The sequence below is a fragment of the Trichosurus vulpecula genome, chromosome 4 (assembly GCF_011100635.1).
Source record: "Trichosurus vulpecula isolate mTriVul1 chromosome 4, mTriVul1.pri, whole genome shotgun sequence".
NCBI classification, from domain to species: domain Eukaryota; kingdom Metazoa; phylum Chordata; class Mammalia; order Diprotodontia; family Phalangeridae; genus Trichosurus; species Trichosurus vulpecula.
The window spans coordinates 268194751-268217695 of NC_050576.1; the positions used below are offsets into that span (position 1 = coordinate 268194751).

General features: G+C 37.7%; 1 protein-coding gene across 4 annotated transcripts in view; it reads left to right on the forward strand.

Moving 5' to 3' along the window:
* The window catches only part of XRN1 (5'-3' exoribonuclease 1), a 117439-nt gene that overhangs the window by 26870 nt on the left and 67624 nt on the right, over positions 1 to 22945 (forward strand). For all 4 annotated transcript variants that reach the window (XR_005010206.1, XM_036755388.1, XM_036755389.1 and 1 more), the window contains exons 6-19: positions 1754 to 1836; positions 4177 to 4264; positions 4349 to 4517; positions 5762 to 5829; positions 6115 to 6249; positions 9063 to 9126; positions 9293 to 9398; positions 9990 to 10079; positions 11592 to 11748; positions 13992 to 14111; positions 15249 to 15418; positions 17128 to 17248; positions 17336 to 17434; positions 20663 to 20766. Coding sequence is in view for 3 of the 4 variants with exons in the window: in XM_036755388.1 (XP_036611283.1) it covers positions 1754 to 1836; positions 4177 to 4264; positions 4349 to 4517; positions 5762 to 5829; positions 6115 to 6249; positions 9063 to 9126; positions 9293 to 9398; positions 9990 to 10079; positions 11592 to 11748; positions 13992 to 14111; positions 15249 to 15418; positions 17128 to 17248; positions 17336 to 17434; positions 20663 to 20766 (1574 nt within the window). In the remaining variant the exon portion in view is untranslated. The remainder of the gene's footprint in view (positions 1 to 1753; positions 1837 to 4176; positions 4265 to 4348; positions 4518 to 5761; positions 5830 to 6114; positions 6250 to 9062; positions 9127 to 9292; positions 9399 to 9989; positions 10080 to 11591; positions 11749 to 13991; positions 14112 to 15248; positions 15419 to 17127; positions 17249 to 17335; positions 17435 to 20662; positions 20767 to 22945) is intronic.

Consider the following 22945-nt stretch of genomic DNA (forward strand, 5'->3'; position numbering starts at 1 on the left):
CCCTTTTCAAAAGTGTTTGCTTTTGATTACTTTCTCCCCCTATCTTCCCTCCCTTCTATCATTCCCCCTTTTGTTGTCCCATTCACTCCACTTTCCTGTGGGGTAAGATACCCAACTGAGTGTGTGTTATTCCCTCCTCAAATCACATCTGTTGAGAGCAGGATTCACTCATTCCCGCTCACCTGCCCCCTCTTCCCCTCCAACAGAACTGCTTTTTCTTGACACTTTTATGCGAGATAATTTACCCCATTCTATCTCTCCCTTTCTCCCTCTCTCCGTATATCCCTGTCTCATCCCTTAATTCAATTTTATTTTTTTAGATATCATCCTTTCATATTCAACTCACCCTGTGCCCTCTGTCTATATATATATGTATATTCCCTTCAACTACCCTAATACTGAGAAAGGTCTCATGAATTATCATCTTTCCATGTAAGAATGTAAACAAAAATTTATATTTTGCCTTGGAGCATTATACTCAGTTTTGCTGGGTAGGTGATTCTTGGTTTTAATCCTAGCTCCATTGACCTCTGGAATATCATATTCCAAGCCCTTCGATCCCTTAATGTAGAAGCTGCTAGATCTTGTGTTGAATTACAAATTTTCTCCCCATTTCTACCCCTCCCCCCCATTCCAAGATGTCATGTGTTTAGGTTGCCCCGTTCCCCAGGCAACCCTCCCTTTTGTCACCCCACTCCCCCCCCCATCCCCTTTTCCCTTACTTTCTTGTAGGGCAAGATAGATTTCTATGCCCCATTGTCTGTATATCTTATTTCCTAGTTGTGTGCAAAAACTTTCCATCTTTGTTTTCATAATGCCATCCATAATCATTTAGGAAGTATCTTCAGGACTGTTATATTAGAGTTCAGATATGGTGGCTTCACTGTCCGTGATGGCAAAAAGAGTTTATTATAAAAATACTTAGTGAGATTTTCCATCTTTCATCTGCATACTGTCATCTTTCCGGTTTTTTTCATTAAATAACTTCAAGATAACCCCTCAGATGGGTTTCTAACAAAGCTTTCCTTATAGTTGTTTTCTTTTTCACTCTCTTACTACTTCTTCCTGTTGTATGAGGTGATGCTACTCATAATTTTCTACCATTCTTCTCTTTAAGATTCCATAAATGAGTTTATAATCTAAACAAGTGATGCCCTTTGCTGCCGTCTCTTCACTTGCCAAATGCATCAGTTTTTAGGATCTTTTGGGTCTTTTCATTATAGCAATTGATTTGCACTGGTTAGATTTCTGTACAAAATTATAATCTGTTTTATTTCTGTTTCCCATTTTTGCTACCTTGTTTAATTGTATACCATATCTTCTCCTTTTTATTCTTCCGGTGTGAAGCCTTGATGGCTCCTTTCTACTCTCCCTTGTATTCTATTGCTATAGATAGTGAACTATGTGAAAGGCCAGTGAGGGTGAGGGGGTTGAATCTGAAGCTTCTTTACTTCTCTGAGTCTCATGTGAACACTGTTGTCTTAATCACATAAATGAGTTTTTATGTAACTAAAGAAATTCATTTTATCCCTGTTCATAGCCATCACACATTGTACAAAAGGAAACCTTTTATAATCTGTAGCTATAAGAATCCCACTTCACAGTGTTTTATGCATTAATAAATAGTAAGCGTATTCTGAAATAAAAAAAATATATATACATGATTGTTTTTCGAATAAGTATTCATAGTAAAAAGTGAATCTAATATCATCAACTGTTGAATAGAAACATCTCTTAAATCCTTTTTCAACAGATTATGCTTGGATTAACAAGTCATGAGTCACATTTCTCTCTTTTAAGGGAGGAGGTCCGATTTGGTGGCAAGAAAACACAAAGGTAAATCATGCCTTAGGAAAATATATGCCAGGGAAACATAAGACAGTGCAATCAGAGAAGACAGTATTGTTTGGGATAGTTTGTCATCATTTAATTTATTGAGAGGATAAAAGAAAAATAAGGCTTCTTATTTCTCTTGCTGGTTCCTCTTCCACCAGAACTCTCCTCTCCCCAATAAAAATTCAGTACATACATTCAAAAGTCTTAGTGTACTTTGAAGCTTTAGCAGCTCAAAAGCAGAGCAGCTAAGTAGCACAGTGGCCAGAGTGCTGGGCCTGGAGTCTGGAAGGCTCATCTTCCTATGTTGAAATGTTGCCTCAGACACTTAATAGCCATGTGACCCTGGGCAAGTGACTTAGCCCTGTTTGCCTTAGTTTCCTCATCTGTAAAATGAGCTGGAGAAGGAATTGGCAAATCACTCCAGTATCTTTGACAAGAAAACCCCAGATGGGGTCATGAAGTCAGACATGACTGAATAACAACAACAATAAAGCTTATGTACACCATATTATACCATTCTGCAGTTGTTTCATATCCATTGGCTTTTTCTTCCCAGTAAGATCGTAAGTTCTTTAACATTAGAGACTCCATCTTCCATGGCCTTTGTAGCTCCTCCAAGTATTGGGCACATAGTAGATAACTCAAATGCAAAGGTAATGAACCTCTGCCCTGCTTTTTTGAATAATCACAAATTATCCATTGTTGGAGGTCTTTTAACGAGGCTTCACTGTATGGCATGCAGTTACTTATGTTCCTCTTGTTTAACACAAATCAGCAATTGATAGTTCTTTTTTAAACTAATAGAAACTGACCTCTTCCTTGGCTTTAGGACTTCTGATGATCACCAAGCCATAATGTGGAAGGCTATTTTAATTCTCTCCCCTTCCTTCATCATTTGTTGAGTCCTTCCAGTTGTGTCCAGCCCTTCTGTAACAACAATGTTACTAGCAGCTGCTGTGGGGGTGAAAGACCAACAGGAGCACACAGAAGGGCTGCAAGCACGGGTCCTTTGATCTGCTTTTCTAAGGAAAGCAACTTTAAGGGGTTAATAGTCTTACTTTAATTAAACACACATATACCATTCACTTAGTTCAGGGGGAAAAGCCAGCACCCTGAACTTCAGAGGAAATACAAACAGAAATTACAAACAGATCAATAGACAGGTTTTTATCTGTCTGACCAAATCACAATACATACATAGTTACCAGAGAGAGAAGCACCAACATCTGGGTTTTCAAAGCGGGAGCGGGGGGTGGGGGGGTGCAGCTTCAACAGCTACCCAGAGTCTTGTCACCAATACTCTTTCGATGAATGTGCCCCCAAAGGCAAAACACTAACCTCTGAGTTTATATACACTTCTTCAGGGTCAAAGGGCGTCACAACCATGCAACTCAAACCCATGTGAACTAGGCCTTCCCTTGACATAAGTAGGTCATCAAAGACTCCCCATTCAATCAAAGATTCCTTAGTGCTGAGAAGGACTCCAAAACAAAAACAACAGAAAGTCTGCTTTGCTTGCCATTACATTTGAAAAGCAAAACTCATCAAAGGTACTTGATTCCCTCAGCATTCCAAAAGAGAAAACAGTAAAAAAAAAAAAAGTCCCACTCTAATTACCATAGCACCTTTGTGACACCTTTTTGGTGATTCTTGGCAAGGATACTGGAGTAGTTTGCCATTTCCTTCTCCAGCTCATTTTACAGATGAGGAAACTGAGGAAAATGGGGTTAAGCGACTTCCCAGGGATCATATGGTTAATCCAAGGACAGATTTTGAACTCAGGTAAATGAGTCTTCCACACTATGTGATCTACCACCCAGCTGCCCCTAATTCTTAATCATATTTAGAGTTAAACTGGTACAATTTGCATTTCAGAATGGGGGAGGTGAGAAGAGGAACTAAACTGTTCTCTGTCTATTACAACCCTGATACTGCACTCTACAGGTTCTCAGTTTTTCCTCCTTTCTTCATTAGAAAGACAACCTTAACTGAGTCATATTCCAATTAGAGATGTTAGGCCTCTAAAATGTTTTTAAGTCAAGTATTGAAGCATCATTTTTTAATAACATGGTTTTTTGAGTCAGAAGTGTTCCTATATTTTGAGACTTTTCTACTATAAAGCACAAGTGGCTAAGAATATTTTTAAACTTCATTTTAATTTTTCTCTATTGTAAAATATAATTTTCTTTTATCTATAATAGCATGCTATCGTTATACTGACTATAAAACTTTAATAAAATTTGTACTATCTTCTTGATAGGTAATTTTGATATTCAATTTATGTTTTGATATTCTTACCTTAAAAGTTTAAATAGCTATTTTAATCTGTCTAATTTTCAGGGTGTGTGCACCAGAAGAAACTACATTTCACCTCCTACACTTGTCTTTAATGAGAGAATATATTGACTATGAGTTTTCGGCATTAAAGGTAAGTATCGCATTTGCCAGGTGCAAAAAAAGCTTATGTGTAGAATTTGTCATGGCATTTATTTTTTTCTCCATTTTACAATAGGACAAGATTTCCTTTAAATATGACATTGAAAGGATAATAGACGATTGGATTTTAATGGGATTTCTTGTTGGCAATGATTTTATTCCTCATCTACCTCATTTGCATATCAATCATGATGCACTGCCTCTTCTTTATACAACATATATGACTGTCTTGCCAGAACTTGGTGGTAAGAAATCTTTAACAATTATGCTGAAACTAATTTAGCATTCATACACACAAAAAATAGCACTCAGTTTATTAGATAGCTATAGGAATGGCTGATCTGGAAAGAAGATGGGTTCCTTGTGGGTCAGGGTATTAAATCCTGAGTTTACAGATTACAACCACTTTATGAATAGGGAAGATAAAGTTAAATGGCTTTCTTAATAATTACTGTAATTCTTGACATTAACCCTTTCAGTTGGTGAAGCATGTATCAAGAAGACTGACAGAAATTGCCAATTTCATAATTATAATGTTAATCATAACTTTGGTTAAAAAAACTCCTAGCTGTCTCAGTGAGTTGGAACCAACATTATTATGGATCAGTAGATTTTATAGAAAAGAAAAATTGCTAACAGAAAGGGAGATGGAACATTGCAAACCAAGGGTCAGCAAAGGGAAAAGAGTAGATCAAACAGAGAAGAACCCAAGACAAAGTAGCCAGCCACAGTAAATTAAAGTTTTAATAATTAAATGTTTTATATTTAATTAGTTCTACCCTAATATTGCTTATATGGATGGATTATGAGTAATCTTATGGTTGCATAGGCCCTGTATTCTGTTTTTCTTCCTCATTTTTTTGTGGAGTGGGGGAGTGGGGGTGACAATTAGGATTAAGTGACTTGCCCAGTATCACACAGCTAGTAAGTGTGTGAGGCTAGATTTGAACTCAAGTCCTCCTGAATGCAAGGCCAGTGCTCTATCCATTGTGCTACCCAGCTGTCCCCATCATTTATTTTTTGAACACTGTAATACTATATGCAAACATAGAAACTAGGACTGATAGAGTATATCTGAATTGCATGTTTTCATTGTAATGCTCGCTAGTAGAATATTCTTGTGTGCCTTGAGGTGCCTAGAGTTTTAGAGCCGGAAGGGGCCTTAAGATTCAAGCATTCTGAGTAATTATTCTACATATCAGTCTGTACATATTAAGCATGTGCCTTATGCCAAGCATTGTGTTAGGCCCTGGAATAACAAAGACAAAGTGAAAAGAAAAAATGAAACTAGAACACAAAGCAGTAAAGTGATGTGCCGAGCTTCACACAAGCAGTAGTACGTAAAGGCATTTTTTTTCCAAATTCAGTGTTTTTTCCACTATACCAACCTTGATCCATTCATTACTCATTACATATATAATTTTTTAGAAATTTCTTTTAAATTACAAGTAGCTTTGGATTTTAGTATAATTTTTTTTGTCTCCTTTAGGTTACATTAATGAAAATGGCCATCTCAACTTACCTCGGTTTGAGAAATATCTTATAAAACTGTCTGATGTAAGTAATTAAAAAGTTTGTATATTAAACCAGCAAAGGAATCCTCTATAATTGAATAGCAAATAGTTGAAATAACGTGTGCCATAACAGCTCTAAATAGTACCAGTGACTAATAATAGGACTATTTTTCCATATACCCTCCCAATTAAATTGTGTCTTGTAACAAAGAAAATTAGCAAAGTCCGGCTGGTTAAGTGGCTGTGTCTGTCAATATATACATTTCACACCAGAAGTCCTCCCCTTACTAGAGTTATTCCAAGTTAACCTAAAACGTTTTTTGTACAGTTTGATCGTGAACACTTCAGTGAAGTTTTTGTTGACTTGAAATGGTTTGAAAGCAAAGTTGGCAACAAATACCTCAATGAAGCAGCAGGTATTGCAGCAGAGGAAGCAAAGAACTTCAAACAAAAGAAACTGAAGGTTAGTAAAGTTATATTTTTTTCAATTTTTAATTACAATTATAGCTCATTCTCATTTCCTTTTTCATAATGTTAGAGTTTCCTTAGTTCATTCTTTATATTTCTTCCTATTTGTAGACTTTTTGTGTGTGGGAGGTGGCAGGAGGGGGTGGGGGGTGGGAATTCGCCTTTTTCCTTTTTTATATCCTTTCTAGTCTTCTAAAAGGCAATTTATCTCCCTCTAAGTGTTTTGAACTATCTTATGGGGCTTGTTCCTCTTCCCTCCAAACCCCAGATCATACTCTTATGTTCATCTCAAATTTTCTAGATTTCTGAGCCCAGATAATGATGTAATTAATTAGCCTTCTCTGACCCTCACCATGACCAGCTAATAGTATTAAATAATGATGGAGCACTCTGTTCTTGTCTCTACTGTCTGTTACTCCTCACCTTGTGTCACACTTATTTGTGTACATGGATCTCCTACTCACTCTGACTCCAGTAGAATATAAGCCCCTTGTGGGCAGGGACTGATCTTCCTATACCTTGCACTTAGGGCATATTTAGTGAATATTCTGATTTTAACATATCTTTAAAACAAGGTGTATGGTCCTTTACGTCAGTTCCTACTTTTATTCTAAACTTAAATGCCATCTAATCCATGTACATAATAGAACAAAGGCTATACATGAAACCTTGGGTCTTTGTTAATGTAGAGCTCTATTATGCCTGTGGTCATTGATTAGGAAGTAGTTTCTAATGAAATCTGTTATTAGAGTTCCCTTTTTAATCCGTTTGCTGCCTTGTCCCTACTTTGGCTTCAGCCCCTCTTCCCACCCTAGGGAGGTGTTCCTGCCCTTGTTTTTCATCTGCTGTGGGTGCCTCTGTCTCAGTCTGCCTTAATATCATTTGTGTAGCACTTTGGGGTTTACCAAGCACATTATAGATATTGTAGCTTTACACTTTGGTGGGCCTAGGCCACCTAACTCTCAGCTTAGTACATGTGGGTCATCCTGAAAGTACACATTGTAGCTCTCTAGCTGAACCCTCCATTCTCTCTTCCCCAGACTTCACAGAGAGGCTTATTTGAGGCAGGAGGAAAAGTGCAGAGAAGGAAAGGCTACCCAGATAGTAAGTTATCTGAAAGAAAGAAGGGCACAGGTGGCAGCGCGTAGAGTGGAAATAGAGGAGAGAGTAGATATTGTTAAAAGGAGAGAAGGTAACCATGACAGTGGTGTTAGGGAGAGTAAGTGTGCAGGAAATACATTAGAGAGTATGAAAGGACAATAGAAGAAGAGTTGAGTGGGAAAGGTAGAAGATAAGAGGGAGGTAGAAAGAATTCAGACAATTAGTAATCAACAAAATACTAGAAAACAGATTTTTATTAGTCACCTGGTATTACAAATATTAACAGAGAAGGTTTGTGTTAACAGTAATATAGGATTTCCTAGTTTTTTTTAAGTGACCAGTGACTTAATAACAGGATTTATAATTGTACCTCATTTTTTTATGTTAGTCATATAGTTTGTTATAAGTAAATGTTATGTTCATGAAACAATTATTTTATTCAGAAACATATATATGTAGTGAAAAAGTTTCTCATTTCCATTTGTAAAAATGTATCACTACAGAATATTTTAAAGACCTTTTACTTTGAGGTCTTTTTTAAAGCTTTGTCTTAGACTGACAAGTAGTCAATAAAAACAGTTACAGTGACATTATCAGATTAATCAGTCACTTTCTGTTAATAACAAGAATCTATACAATACAAGTTACTAAACAAGCTCAAAGTCAGTTGTATCCTCAGACATTTGACTATTCTGCCACAATAAACTGTATCATAGTAAAACTTGACTTTTTAGATAGCTTATCCTTGGTAGTAATCTGCTCCCAGTCTGCCCTATTAATTTGATCTCACATCTACTCTCTATCCAGTTCTTTACCTTTTGTCACTGTCACAGTAATCCCTGAGGCCCCTGAAGTTACCAATATATTAACCCTCAAGTTCATTGCCTCCTCCTCTGGCCTTGTCATCGTTAATCTTGAGGTTGGTAAAGCTGAGGGCAATGAGGTAGAGCAGAAAATATATAATCTTGGTAAAGCATGTAGCACAGTGCCATTGCAAGCACTATGTAAATACTAGTTTTCATCACTATCGTAATCATTATTATAAAACTGACTAGCTGTTAAGTAGTGAAAAACATCAGAAAGTTGAGTTTAGTCAATAAGCGTTTTGGGGATGGAGCAAAAGCAGAACAGTAAGGCCAGGCCAGGGCTTCAAAAGGTTTCTTTGATCAGAATATTTCCTATTAATCAGCAACATGTACAATTCTTACTATATTTACCAAGTTTCAAATATGGCATTATTTTGCAAGATTTTTTTTTCAAAATTGATCATTTTTGTTATTCATACTTTTTGCTTTGCTAGTATAGAAATAGTTATTGAAGCAAAGATCTACTTTTCTGGATTGGATTTTTATTTGTTGTTGTTCATTTGTTTTTAAGTTCCGAAGACAAAATATTAGGGAACAAAGACAGCATCTGCATAGATGCCACACCACCATTAAGGATGTGAAATGACAGAAGAGAAGAAAGGTAGAAAATTAGAGGTGGTGGAAGGCCTTATGAAATCCCCAGTTATCTGTGGAGTCTCCCTAGTTATTGTATCCTACAGAACAATTTGTGCAATTTAAGTATTGGTTATAGAAAACCCAGTTCGTTTTATACTAATACAAAATATATGGTTTTCAAATTTCATTTAAGTATTATTTGAAACATTTTTAGCTTTCTTGTTCTTCTTGCATCAATTGATTTTATGTAGTTTTTTTGTTTTAGGGCCAGGAAAACTCCATGTGTTTGGCTGCTTTAGACAAAACTGAAGAAATGGTGGCTTCAAAGAGTGAGCAAAAAATTCTCCCTTGTATTTATCCTCCATTTCTGCAGAACATACGTCCTACTTTTTTTGCATCAGCATCCAAAACAGATAATTTAATAATATTGGGGGGAGGGCACCTTATGACTAATTTTTGAGCCTATATATCATCATTCTCTTGACTTTGTTTCAGGTGTCGTAGAAGATGAACCTGAAGATGATGACCTCTTTGAAACAGAATTTAGACAGTACAAGAGAACATATTACATGACAAAGATGGGGGTAGAGATTGTTTCAGAGTGAGTATCTCATACTTTCCATGGACAGTATCAGTTGTGTGCAATATATTGTTCTAAGTGCTAGGGAAGGCACAAAGTCTAAATCAATAAGCCTGTTCCCTGACCTCATGGAGCAACACGGCAGAGTGAAGTAAGTGCTGGGTCTGGAAGCCAAGGACCTGAGATTGTTTCCTAGCTCCAGCCCCTTTAGTTGCATGGCACTGGCCAGGTTTCCTCTCTGAGCTTAAGTAAGATAATGGGTATAAAGACTTAAAAAAGCACAGCATAAATGCTAGCTGTGATTACTAAACTGACTGTGAATAAGACTTGCAAATACTATTTGTTTAAAAAAAAAAGGCTGTCCATTTTAAAGTGCTGTAAAAATGTGAGTTATTATAGTCCAGGATAGCCATAAGACACCTAGGCAGATAACTGGGCATGAGAGCTCCAGAGCATGTCACACAAAGCTTTGTGCCAGATCAGAGGATGAAGGTGGCCCACCCTGGCACATTCAGGAAAGTTCCCTGCAAGTCCAAGCGTTGGAGGTAGCCTAGAAACTGTGCAGGCTTTGAGAAAGGGAAATATGTCCATGTGACTCTTTTCCATTTCCAGTGACTTTCTGGCTGACCAAGCTGAATGTTACGTGCAGGCAATACAATGGATTCTGCACTACTACTATCATGGAGTTCAGTCCTGGAGTTGGTAAGACCCTTGCCTCATCCAGAAAATGAAATGGTTGTGGATCTGTAATGACTCTTCTGGCTTAAAATTTCATGATGCCATACTTTTTTATGTTTTGTTTTCTTTTGATAATTACTGTGATACACTATATTATCATTTGGAGTTTTCTATACTGCTTTTATTTATGATAACTTTTCAAGTGAAACAAATATTAGCAAGTTTAATTGAAAAACAAGTAAAATCTTGTTAACTAGGAATATTATTTCAGAAAACTTTGTGTACCTGAGGTACTTCTAGCTCTGAGAGATGGCTCATAGTAAAGAGTACCTTATCCTTCTGTTTTCGATGTGTTATTTGCATAAATAATCTCTGATTTCTGTCCATTTAATTTTCACTCTTAACACCAGGTACCTGAATTGTATATGACTTGTAATTTGAGTTGGAGAATGGATGAATTACTGGTGTTCAGCTACCCAATAGTCATTATTTCATCATTTGTTCCTTCACCCTTCCCATCCAGGGCAGAGGGGTGTCTGACCTATAAAAAAGTTCGAGAGACATAATTTCTGGGTACTTAACCATTTTATTAATTATGGCTAGTGAATAATTAATAAAAGGATGGTCATTTGGCCATCTTTGGTTCACCAAAACAGATCATGACAGATCATTGATACTTCTATGCCCTTGAAAAAGTAGGTGTTTCCAACAGATGGCAATCAACTCTGATTGGTTCAAAATTACTGGGAAGAATGAATATCATAATGAGAGGTTGACCTAGTCTAATGAGGGGCTGGGGGAATGTGACTTTGATGATGTCACTCTTAGTCCCAGACCACCCACTGCCCCAGACAATCTATACAAAGTATCTACCCCCTACCCAAGCCTGAATAGAACACAGTGGGCTTCCGTATTTGGGTTAGGTCTGAACAAGATTGAGGAGAATGTTAAATCCAGGCTCTTTATCAGCTCTGTTCTTCAGAGGCTGATTTGACCTAGTAGAGAATGAGGAAATAGGAAGGGAAAAAATGCTGCATCTCCTCAATAGTAATTGGTTATTAGTGTAAGAGAGAAATGATCATTTCTTTCAGGTGGAAATGCATTAAAATACCTAAACTATCTATAAAAGTCCAGGAAGTAGAGAATATTATTTCTCTTTATTCAAAACACTTCCCCAAAAAAACAAAATTAGATTAATTTGGAGTTACTTAAAATTAATATTTGATTTGGATGTTTTGTAAAAATTCATTTGCATGGAACTAATTGGCCTGATTCTTCTGTTTGGGCCTTTCAGGGCCTCCCCAAAATCCATACTGACAAGGAAATCTTTAATCTGTCCTTACTCATAAGATAAAACTACTTTTTCCTATTCTTGACAATTTATTTATAACCTTATTACCTGATTCCTCAGGTCAAAGCATAATTAAAACTTCATTGTTATTTGCATGCTACCTATATAGTTATTAAAAATGGATTAAGTTATCTTGACTCAATCTCTTAAGGTTTCTGGTTAAGCAAATAATTTTTGTTTTATAGGTATTACCCTTACCATTACGCACCTTATCTGTCAGATATTCGCAACATTAGTGAACTCAAAATTCATTTTGAATTAGGAAAACCTTTCATGCCCTTTGAACAGCTTCTTGCTGTACTACCAGCAGCCAGCAAGGATTTGCTTCCAGGGTGCTACCAGGTGGGTTTTAGAATTAAAGGTATTTTATCCATCATTTGGTTCTTTGAAAATTTAGTTAATTTACCATTAAAGCTAGAAATGTGGTTGCATAAAACTCATGAATGAGATTATAGACCCACAAAAGTAATTATGTTAAATGTTTTTGGTTTAGGTTTAAATACTAATCATAATGATAATTCAGTGTTTCAAAGAGATCTGGTCTTATAGGTATGGGTTCTCCTTCCACTAATGCAGATCTCAGGCCAGAAATGTTATTAACTCCATATTTCACAAGAGTATTGTGGAGGCTTTGAGATAAGGGAAGTGTAATATAATGGACAGGCCATTGGTTCTTTTCTTGCTACTTATTACCTTTGTGACTTTGGGCATATTCCTTAGCTTTTCTGTTTCTACTTCACCTAAATAAGGTAGTTGGACAAAGTAATAGTTCTGACCACCTTTGTTCTTACACATGCTCAGGAAGTGGCAGAGCTGGAAACTGAACCCATGAATCCTTCTTAACTCCTACTCTCAACGCTCTTTCATGATAGCAAGATCATGATTAATCCCTGGCAATTAAAGTGAGACTTACCGTCACCTAAGAAATAGGAAAGGGCTTCTGACAGCATTCCAAGCAGAACTATTGCAATTTGTGATAAAAGGATCCCCTGTACAAACTTCCTTGTTCTGTATCCATTTGAATATGGACAAAGCCTTTGTTAATTTTTCTTTCAACCTGCTGGTCCCTTCTTCCTATTTCAGTCTTCCTCTCTGAATATCCGGCATCTTTCCCATCTGTTATGTAGGAGGAAGCCCAAGGACCTGGTGGTCATCAACCCCAGCTAAGTTAATTGTCTTTTTATGACCTTGGCCAAGTCACGTAATGCTCTGTCCTCAGTTTCTTCTACTCAGATCCTTTCCTGTTCTAAATCTCTGAGCCCCTCAGTTTCACACTGTCACTGTGGTCCTTTGTTGGATACCCCATCTTCCTGCTTCTCTATCAAAATGGAGGAATTAGTTAATGTAATTGTTATTCGTACTCAGTTGATTGTGCTTTGACTAAAAGTCATTTACTGTTGTGATAGCATCAATTGTATATTTTCATTTTACCCCTTTTTTCTATTAAAAAGAGTAAAATGAAATTTTTTTTTGGCTAGTTAAAGGAATTTCAAGAATAAGTAATCATATAGGGATATTTGGAAACAGTGGCTAGAGTTGAGAGATTAAAATTATACAAATCTGCTGAACTACGCCTGGAGAGATATGGAATTTAATCTTTTCAAGGTAGCCGGGGGAAGGATTGGTTAGGGCAGATTGATTTCTCTTTCCCACATCTGGTGGTTAGAAAGCATGTATTTAGTGCCTTCTATGTGCCAGGCACTGTAGTAAATGCATGGGGATTCAAAGAAAGGCAAATAACAGTCTCTGCTCCCAAGGAGTTCACAGGCTTAAGGATCACTTTGTGCAGACAACTGTATACAAACAAGATTTGTGTACAGGGTAAAATGGAGATGATGTCAGAGGGAAGGCACTAAGAATAAGGAGAACTGGAAAATATTGGAGATTCTTTGAAAAGGTGGAATTTGAGCTGAGACTTGAAGAAAGCCAGTTTTGTGTAATTTCATGAGTAATGGACTTTAGATTTCAGTTTTTAATTTTGGAAACTTGTACAAGGGACAGAGAAAGGATCATTTAAGTACTTCGCTGATTAAATAGTTTTTAGCCAGGATTTTGAAAATGGCTGCAGGTTGAACTAATGAAGTAGGAGATTATTTTACATAGTCAGCAGGGATACAAAAAAAAAACCAAAAACATGGTCCGTTGACTCAAGAAGCTCTTTCTCCCTCTATTAAAGGAGACAGCGTGTAAATAACTAGGTACATAAAAGATATATACAAAGTAAATGGAAGAAAATCTCAGAGATACAGCATCCTTGGGAGTGGGGGTGGGGGAATAGGAAGTCTGAGAGAAAGAATTTTTCTGACAGTCTCCAGAATTAAAAGAAAAGTTAGACAGTAGGATATAAGAATAAAGATCATTTTACCATAGAAAAGGCAAACATAATACGTTCCCTCTTTGCCTCTAGGAGGGGACATAGCTATCTGTTGCTTCATTTGGGGGTAGTCTTTAGTACTAGAAAGTATAAATTTAGTCTTTGCTTTCAGAATATAAATAACTTTTAGATTATAATATCTTCCATTCATTATAGCTGTGATAATAGTTAGGCAGAAACAGCTTTCCTGTGTTATTTTCTGTGTTCACAGCATTTGATGACTAGTGAAGAATCTCCAATAATAGAGTACTACCCTCCAGATTTTAAAACTGATCTAAACGGGAAGCAGCAAGAATGGGAAGCTGTCGTTCTGATCCCATTCATCGATGAGGTAAGTAGAGAAGTGCTGGCCTAGCCAGAGAGAGAGAGAGAGAGAGCGCTGGCTCTGGCCTCTGCTGCACACTGCGGCACGGCCCCAGGCCCCAGTGGGCTAGCCTGAAAGTCACAACAGGTCCCCCAGGGGTTCTCTTAAACTGATAGAATCATAGATTCAGTTCCAAAATAATTGCTCATGTTACAGAATTTAGGAATTGGTTATTGTTTTCTTGATAGTTCTTATTCTATGCACAATACATGAAACAACTTATTAGTAAAATTTGGCTCTCTACACACATTCGAATCTGTGTAGAGGGAAACTTTTCCATTTTTCTACCATCTGTATGGACTATGATGTCTTCATGACTAGTATAATGTCTTTTAAAAGTTCTGCCATCAGCATCACCTCTAGCTGGGGCAGTGCAATCCACCTCAGTCTGTCTCTCTCCCTGCCTTCACAGCGTTGTTCTTTGCACATTTTCATTTGCCTGATCTTTACTCCAAAGATCATAGAATAGACCTTATATATTCTTCATTGGCACTTGTGTTTTATTTTAAATTGATTATATTTTTCCCATTATAATTAATGGATACAGGCATAAATCTAGTTCTATAAGTATCCAAGTAGAATAGATTTGATTTAAAACAATACAAAGCATGTCCCTATTGATAGTTGTTTTGTAATTTTCTTTACAAAAATATTATTGTTTCTGTCTGTAATATATTTTCTAATGAGTAGAGTTTACTCAAGTTAATGCTAATCAATGTAATGCTCATTAATACTAATCTGTTGATTTTGCTATTGTGTAATATATGACCTGAAAATAATCCTCTGTGTTAAATATATAGTTGCTGAATTTTGAATTTGTGCTACTCCTCCTGCCTCCCCCTCCTGTAGGAGTATTAGCTTTAGTGGGTGGCAGTAGCAGTAGTATTTTGGGCTTCAAGAACAGAAATTCATCCCCCATTTTTTGGTGTAAATCTGGGGAAAAAAACAGGCTTGGCATTGATGATTTTCTTTATCAGAAGTGTGAGTTCTATACAATGTGTCCCAAAAGTCTCTATATGGAAAATATTTCCATTACATAGAAGGCACTTTTTCTGACTGAGGATTTTTGGGGGGCAAACATCTCTCTGTAATATTTTTTTTAAGACTCGATTACTACAAGCCATGGAGTCATGCAACAAGTATTTGAGAGAAGGTGAAAAGAAAAGGAACAGGCACAGTGAGTGCCTGATGTACTGGTTTGACCAGGATGCTGGTTTTAAGTACTCCTCGCCCTGGCCTGAGAAGTTCCCGAACCTTGAGAAGTGCCATGCCAGGTAAGAAGCTAATTATATGAAGTGGCAGAAAGAAAGAACTTGGAGTGCAGCCCTTTTGAGAATAAATAAGTGAGTACCTTCTGGTAGAAACCCATGCCTATTGGGAGTCCACAGGCCACATATGACCATAGAGATCTTGTGTCCTCCCTGAATCTTTATGTCTATGCTTCTTTCTCAGTGAGTGGTAGAATTCTCACCTGCTCTGGGGAGGCTCTTATTCAGCTCCAGTATAGCTTAGTTGCTCTGGGAAGAAGAGGGGCAGTGTTTTAATAATCCGGCTAGCAGCTCCTGTGGGGGCGTAAGATCCCCCTGCTTAAACAGGGAAAGCACAGTGAAGGGGTTGACCAGCTTACTTTAATCTAGCATTCAGTTAGCATACAGACAATATTCATTTAGTTCAGGGGAAAAACGCCAGCATTCAGTTAGCATTCAGTTAGTTCAAGGGAGCATACAGACAAGCATCAAGAGACAGACCAAATACAGATTCATTCACTTACTTCAGGGGAAAAAGCCAGCACCCTGAGGTTCAGAACATTCATTTAGTTCGGGGGAAACGAACCAGCACCCCAAACTTCAAAACAAAATACAAATTACAAATATCAACAGACAGACCCAGTACAACTCATAGTTACCAACATCTGGACTCAGCCCGAGAGCAAGGGCTGGCCCAGAGTCACGCTTGCCACTGCTCCCATGCCAACCGGAAAAGGAAAGAGGAATCTTCAATCCGTCTTCTCCCCTCTTGTAGAGTTTTTGACATCGTCAAGCGCCGCCTGAATGACCAGGGCCGATTGGTTCTTGAGTTGGCCCCTTCCCCTAGGTTAACACCCAATAGGGCGTGGCTCTGGAGTCAACACCTCCCCTCAGCCTGCCCCATGACTCATCACACAGGAAGTTCTCTGCTCACAGGCGTGGGTCTCTGGGCTTCCTGCCCCGGAAGAGGAGCACCAGGCCCAGCACCCAATGAGATAAACTGAGCCACCCAAAGAAAACAAAGGCCATTCTGGTCACAGGCAGTAGAAATAATTCTGGCTTTGGGTTTAGGGGACCTGGGTTCCAGTGCTGCTGCCTTCATCTGCTCAGTCTCTGACCTTGGCAAGTTACTTAGCCTCTGAGCGTTAATTTCCTCCTTTGGCAAAGAGTGGGTTCAACCAAGTGGTTCTTTCCAGGTCTAAATCTCTGACCTTAGGAGCTAGACTGTCCTAGGCTATGGTAAACCATCTGCATTCTGGAACTAGCTCCCCCTTTTTTCTAGCAGTAAACATAGGTCTCAAATTACTAGTTGACAGAGCCACCCTTTGCCCAATTTTTGAAGATTCTCCCTACAAGAGTTCTCTTTACCTGCATCCTTCCCCATCCCCCAGTCCACTAACTGTACACCAGCCTTCCAAATGATTTAAAGGGGATTTTCTATGATCATCAGGGATGCAGTGGGGATATGAGGTAGGGGGAGTTATAGATTCCGGAGGAGCGAAAAACTGGTGTGGCCTACTGAATGATTCCTAGCTCAGTTGATCAAAACAGAGTTAAACAACAAAATATTGAGGGGAAATGGAAGGAAGGAGGGCAGAGCTTTATCATTCTCTCCCTTAAAAGCAAGCCTTTGCTCCCTCATAGTAACTTTTTAAAAATCAAAAAAGGTAGAAAGATTGCTATTGTTTATAAGCATATAATTATTCCTCAGACTAAAGACTTTCTTCATTTTTTAGGTATAAGATAATATCTTTAGATGCTTGGCATGTAGATATCAGTCACAATAAAATAACTAAAGCCGAACAGAGAGCACTGTATTTCTGTGGATTTCCTACTTTAAAGCACATCAAACACAAGGTCAGTTACTTAGCTTCAAATTGTTATATTTCTGCTATTTGCTATGAAACTGTAATAGAGAATTAAATTATTGGGTTTTTTTTTAAGTTTTTTCTGAAGAAAAGTGGAGTACAAGTATTCCAACAAAGCAGCCGTGGAGAGAATATGATGTTAGAAATCCTAGTTGATGATGACTCAGATGAACTTGTAAGTATCTCATTCATTCAGCAGTTATTGAGTTATTATTATGTGTGTAGCATTATGTTAGCAGCTGAAGAGTTTTTTAAAAAACAGTACTTATCTAGTTAGGAAGACAGTCAAATAGGTAACAATGGCATGTATGGTTATAAGCACCAAAATTAGTGGAATAGACTTACTGTTCTATAGAAATTCAAAGTCAGTGTAAACTGGAGTCATTGGGAAGTTTTCCTGGAGAAAGTGAGATTTGATTTGGTCTCCAAAGAATGGGATTAGGGTCAGGGAAGAAGGGGAAAGGGAGGCAAGGACATCCTGGGGTTAAGGAGCAGCATGATCATTTTCTTGAATTCTGAAGTGGGAAAAATGAGGTAACCAGTGAGACTAAAGCCAGAGGGTTTATGTTGGACAGACAATTGTAGGAGATAAGGTGAAATTTAGAGAGTTATTGTAGAGCCAAATCATAAAGGGTCTTGAATGCCTTCTAAAGAGTGTGGACTTTATAGGCAGGGAAAAGTAATAGAAGGTTTTTTTTAACCACTGTGAAATTTCAGTTAGCATTATAGAATAGGTTTGGTTTTGTTTTTTTTAAGTAATGTGGCAGTAAATTGGATGAATTGGGCAGTACAGAGGCTCACAAGTTCAGGAATGGCCTCCAGTAGGGATGCCTAAAATAGGGTAATAGTGATAGGGCCAGAAAAGAAACTTCTGACAGAGAGATTACCAAGGTAAAAGCAGTATGACTGACTAATGGGACATTGACGGTAAAAGACTAGGGATAGTAAATGTGACTCCAGGGTCTAAAGCTTTGTTAGCCTAGAAAGATGTTTTCCATTAAAGGGAATCAGGAAGTTACTTTGTAATGGGAAGATGATCAGTTGAGGTACCCCATAATCATGGTTATTTCTGAACGTAGATGCCTAAAGATAGTTAGCTATGTAAAGGAATGAGATTCAAATAAAAGGTTGGAACTGGACATTTGAGAAATAATTGATATAGAGATGGTAGATAAAACCATAACATGATTTAACATGGAAAAAAAAGTGTCTAGAAAGGTCAGTTGAGTCTTGGGAAGTGGACACTTAGGAGGAAAAGGAGGAAGACAATCTAGAAAAGGAGATTGAGTGCTCAGAGAAGCAGAAAGAAGCATCAAGAAGAAAAAGGTATTCAGTGGTGTCAGATCCTGCAGAGATCCATGAGAAAGAGGACTGTAATAGCTAGAGAAAAGACCATTGAATCTGGTGATTTGGAGACGATGACTTGTACAGTTTAGTAGTGTGATGGTGACAGAAGCCAGACAGTGAGGGCTTAAGGAGGGTAGGGATAGTCATGATAATAACAATAACATTTATGTAGTGCTTTAAGGTTTGCAAAGCATTGTATGAATATTTCATTTTATCTTCACAACAATCCTGAGAGGTAGGTGCTGTCTTCAATCCCCATTTTATAGATGAGGAAACTGAAACGTAAAGAGATTAAGTGACTTGCCCAGGGTCACACAGCTAGTAAGTGCCAGATTTGAATTTGGGTCTTCCATTTTAAAGGGTAAGGCACAATGTTATTCAAGATAGCAGAGATCTCAGTATATGTGAAACCAAAGAAAAAAATCAGTAGAAGGAAATGTTGAAGATACTTGAAAAGGAAGAAATATGTGTGAAAGCAAGATCACTAAGAAATCATGATTCCCAGATGATATCTAAGACGGGTCAGCTTTGAAAAGAAGGGGCATTTCTTCCTCAAAAACTAGAAAATGGATTTAGCGATGCGTGCATGCGCGCGCACACACACGTGAAGAGGTGGTAGATTTGTTACCTCAGCTTGATAGTAACACTTAATTTATGTATATTTCCATTGAATGGTTTCATATTATTTTAAATACCTTGATGACTTGTAATACTAAGATACGTTTCTAAAAGTAGTTGATTCATGTAGTTCAAATAATAATAATTGTTATTAATAATGGTTCACAGTATTAAATGAGGAAAAATTTGAATTTGGAATGCATGTTTGTAATTTTGTTCTTATACTAAAGCTATTGAGTCATAATTCAGAAAATATATTAAATTGAATTGTGAAACATTTTAGCTTTAATAGAATCTTCATTTGAAGTAATATGATATAGGGAATGAACTTATTCTTAGAGTGGTAATGAGATCAGAACTCTTGAGTTTTACATTTTAAGGTAAGTTATCATTGACTGATATATGTAGGCAGTGGCATGTATACCTGTAGACCAACACTGTTCAGCTTGGCTGTTTTGAAACTTACTTTTCCCCACCTGGTACATAGCAAGTATTTTCATTCAGGATTAAAGGCAGTCCTTGCTAACCGCTTAAAGTGAGAAGCAGGAACCAAAGGCCACCTGCCTGGTATCTCTGCTCACCACACAACAGGAAAGTACTTTGGGCTGGTCACAGCAGCCCTCTCCTGATGAGAAGACCATTGACAGAGGGAGAGATAGACTTGGAGGGGAGGGAAAAGGGAGTAGCCAAAGTGCCCTTCACCAGCCAGCACTAGGTTGGAGGGAGAAAAGTGAAGGGCAAACAGCCAAGGATAAACTGAGCAAGAGAAAGTAAAACTGCAGAACAACAACAAACCTGGAAAAAAAATGCAGAAAAGGAAAAGGCAAGTAATAAGGTTGAATTCAGGAAAGAAAAATTAAATTAAGTTGAAAACTGAATATAAAAGAGGAAAATATATTATCTTTAAGCCTAAAGAGAATTAAATAAGTATTGTGCCGTTTTATTTTGCATTTGCTGTAATTATTTTTGCTCTGTTAAAATCTTGCTCTGTTGCCTCATCATAGCATGGAGGTTACTCTGTATTCTTGAAACCTTGCCCCTAGAATGCAAGCTCAGGCAGGTCTTCCTATGCAGGAAAGGCTCCAAATCCCAGCTCAGCTACACACTGTATCCCTGTCATCTGAGGACTAGCCTTGCTAAGTGTGGAGGAACCAATAAACACAAAGGTTGGGCCACAGCAACTCATGAGACCGTGAGCTAAGGGGTAGAGAGGCTGCAGTCTGCATTAGTGGAGGAAGTAGCCCCACCAATAAAATAACAGATCTTGATATATTATTTGTTAAAGTATCTTTTTTATATTGAAAAACATTTGTGAGAAATAAATTTTTCATAATTTAATTTTTGTCACTGAAAATCTAGTGCTAAAAATTTTTGCTTCTTGGTCCTGAAGGTTAACTGATGAAATAGCTAAAATAAAAATTATTGCTTTTTCTTTAAGCAAATAGAAAATGTTGCTTCATTGGTGCTTGGAAAGTCTGTATTTGTTAACTGGCCTCACCTTGAAGAAGCTAGGGTTGTAGCAGTATCAGATGGAGAAACTAAGTAAGTAAAATGTAATAAAAATTAACTTTCTTAATTGCGTTTCCCATGCCTTGCTTTCCATTCGCTTATCTTTCCCTTAGAGGTCAGTATTTTCTTCTCTACTAATGTTTTTCTCCAAGTCCAAATGTTCTGCAGTGGATACAACTCTACTAAGGTGTTAGTTAATAGAATCAAGTGCTTGTTTAAGGCTATTTGAATGGGCGAAAAACCCTGAAGTTTTATGCAATAAGCAGAAGTTGATTCAGAAGTATCATTTAAATGTCAGCATTTTGCATGCTTATAGAGCTTTCTAAAGTGACAAAATTCCATATTGTATCTATACAATTTAGAAAAGCCTGTTTCCTTTTTTGTCATTCTCAACACCAGCAAATACAAACACAACTATGCCCTAAGAACAGAAAAAGAGGACTTCACATGAAACTGCAAATCTCTACCATGTACAACTTGCCCTTTTTTCCAAAGTGTTGTGGTTTAGTCTCTGCCTACTCAAGGACGCCCAAAACTGTTGGGCTTTCATGATGTGTTGTGGTGGAACCGTCTCAAAGAATTCAGAGTCAGACCTCCTGTAATCCAAGTATAGGCATTTATTGAGATTGATGCCTCTCATGAAGCAGGCTAAGTTCCAAGAGGAACCAGCAACTTCAGAGAAAGCAAGATAGATTTTTATAGGGTAAAGATGCAGTTACATAACAGAAATTGTGAATATTAAAAAGACAGGAGGGGTTTGTTAAGGGATTAGGTAATAGGGGAGGGGTCCCTTCTGTGGTTCAGTGGTCAAACATCCTGGTCATGCTGCCTTCCAGTTGGCTAGGTATTATGGTCCTGTCTGGTCAAGATGGTTAGTTAGGTATTGTGGTCCTGTCTTGGGCTAAATGGATGATGTCATTGTGGTTGAGTACAAGAACAAACCTGTTCAAATATGTGAATTGGTTCTGAGGGCAGTGGTTAGCTAGGGGCAGTGGCTATATTGGGTCTGGGGGCCTGAGGTGTGGTTAGAGCCAGATTGTGTGGTTAAATCAGGATGTGCCTGCTATTCAGTGGGGCCTATAAGGAAATTAAAATACTAGGGCTGGGGGCAGCTTTATTAGGATTCCATGAAAAGTAACTAATAAATTCAATGTTAGGAAAGCACATTTTGAAGAGATCATGTGTGTTGTATGATGGCAGAGCAATTGTTTTTTGCAGACCCCAAAACCTTTTTTAAAAAAAGGAATTATTGTACACATATGGAATAACTAAAATGGAATAATAATAATAATTAACAGCATTTAAGCAGCATTCTAAATTTTCAAAGGAGTTTACATCCGTTATCTCATTTGACCCTCAGGACATCCCTATGAGCCCCAGTAGGTGCTATTATTCTTTACTTCACAAATGGAAATAAGATGAGTAGCTCAGTGACTTGCCCAGGGTCACACAGCTAATTAAGGGACAGACCTAGGATGTTAATGAAGGTCTTCCTGACTCTAAATCCAGCCCACTGTCTTAGGGTTCTTGTTCAGCGTCTGGATCTTCCCTTCATTCTCACCTTGCCCCCAACCAGCTCTACACACTGTGTCCAGTGAGTGTGAGGAATCTCACAGGCTTGTGCTTCAAAGGTACAAAGAAGAGTATCCATGCACTGTGTGGAATGGGAACCCTGCCCGCGCCCAGTTATTAGAATTTTAAAATTAGTACAGTTCATATTTAACACTTTCTCAAACGTTCCGAAGTGTGTAAATAAATAGCTCTCCAGCCAGTTTCCTGACAGCAGTGATTTCGCCTGATCGTCTTCCACCCATTCCCCCTTACTCTCCATTCCCACAAGTAACAGGAGACCTTGATTATAAGACTCCTAGAAGAACATGACCAACTAAAAAACCTGAGTATATTATCTCAAGAAACAGAAAAACAAATTTCAAGAAAATCAAAGAAGAGAGAGGTCTGTGCTCTCTCGTCACACCTCTGACCAGATTATCATAAAAAAGTCATTCTACCTATTGTCTTCTCTGGTGCACAGTTCTCTGATTCCTTGAGAACAATTGATATTTAATTTTTATCTTTTTCTTCCTGGTGCCTAGTATATACTTAATATATGCTTATTGATTGAAAGACAGGTGGAATAAGCTTCAAAAAGGGAAATCCTACCCGTAAATTCACAGATGATCCAAGTGAGAGGGAATAGAAGAGTAACTCCTAA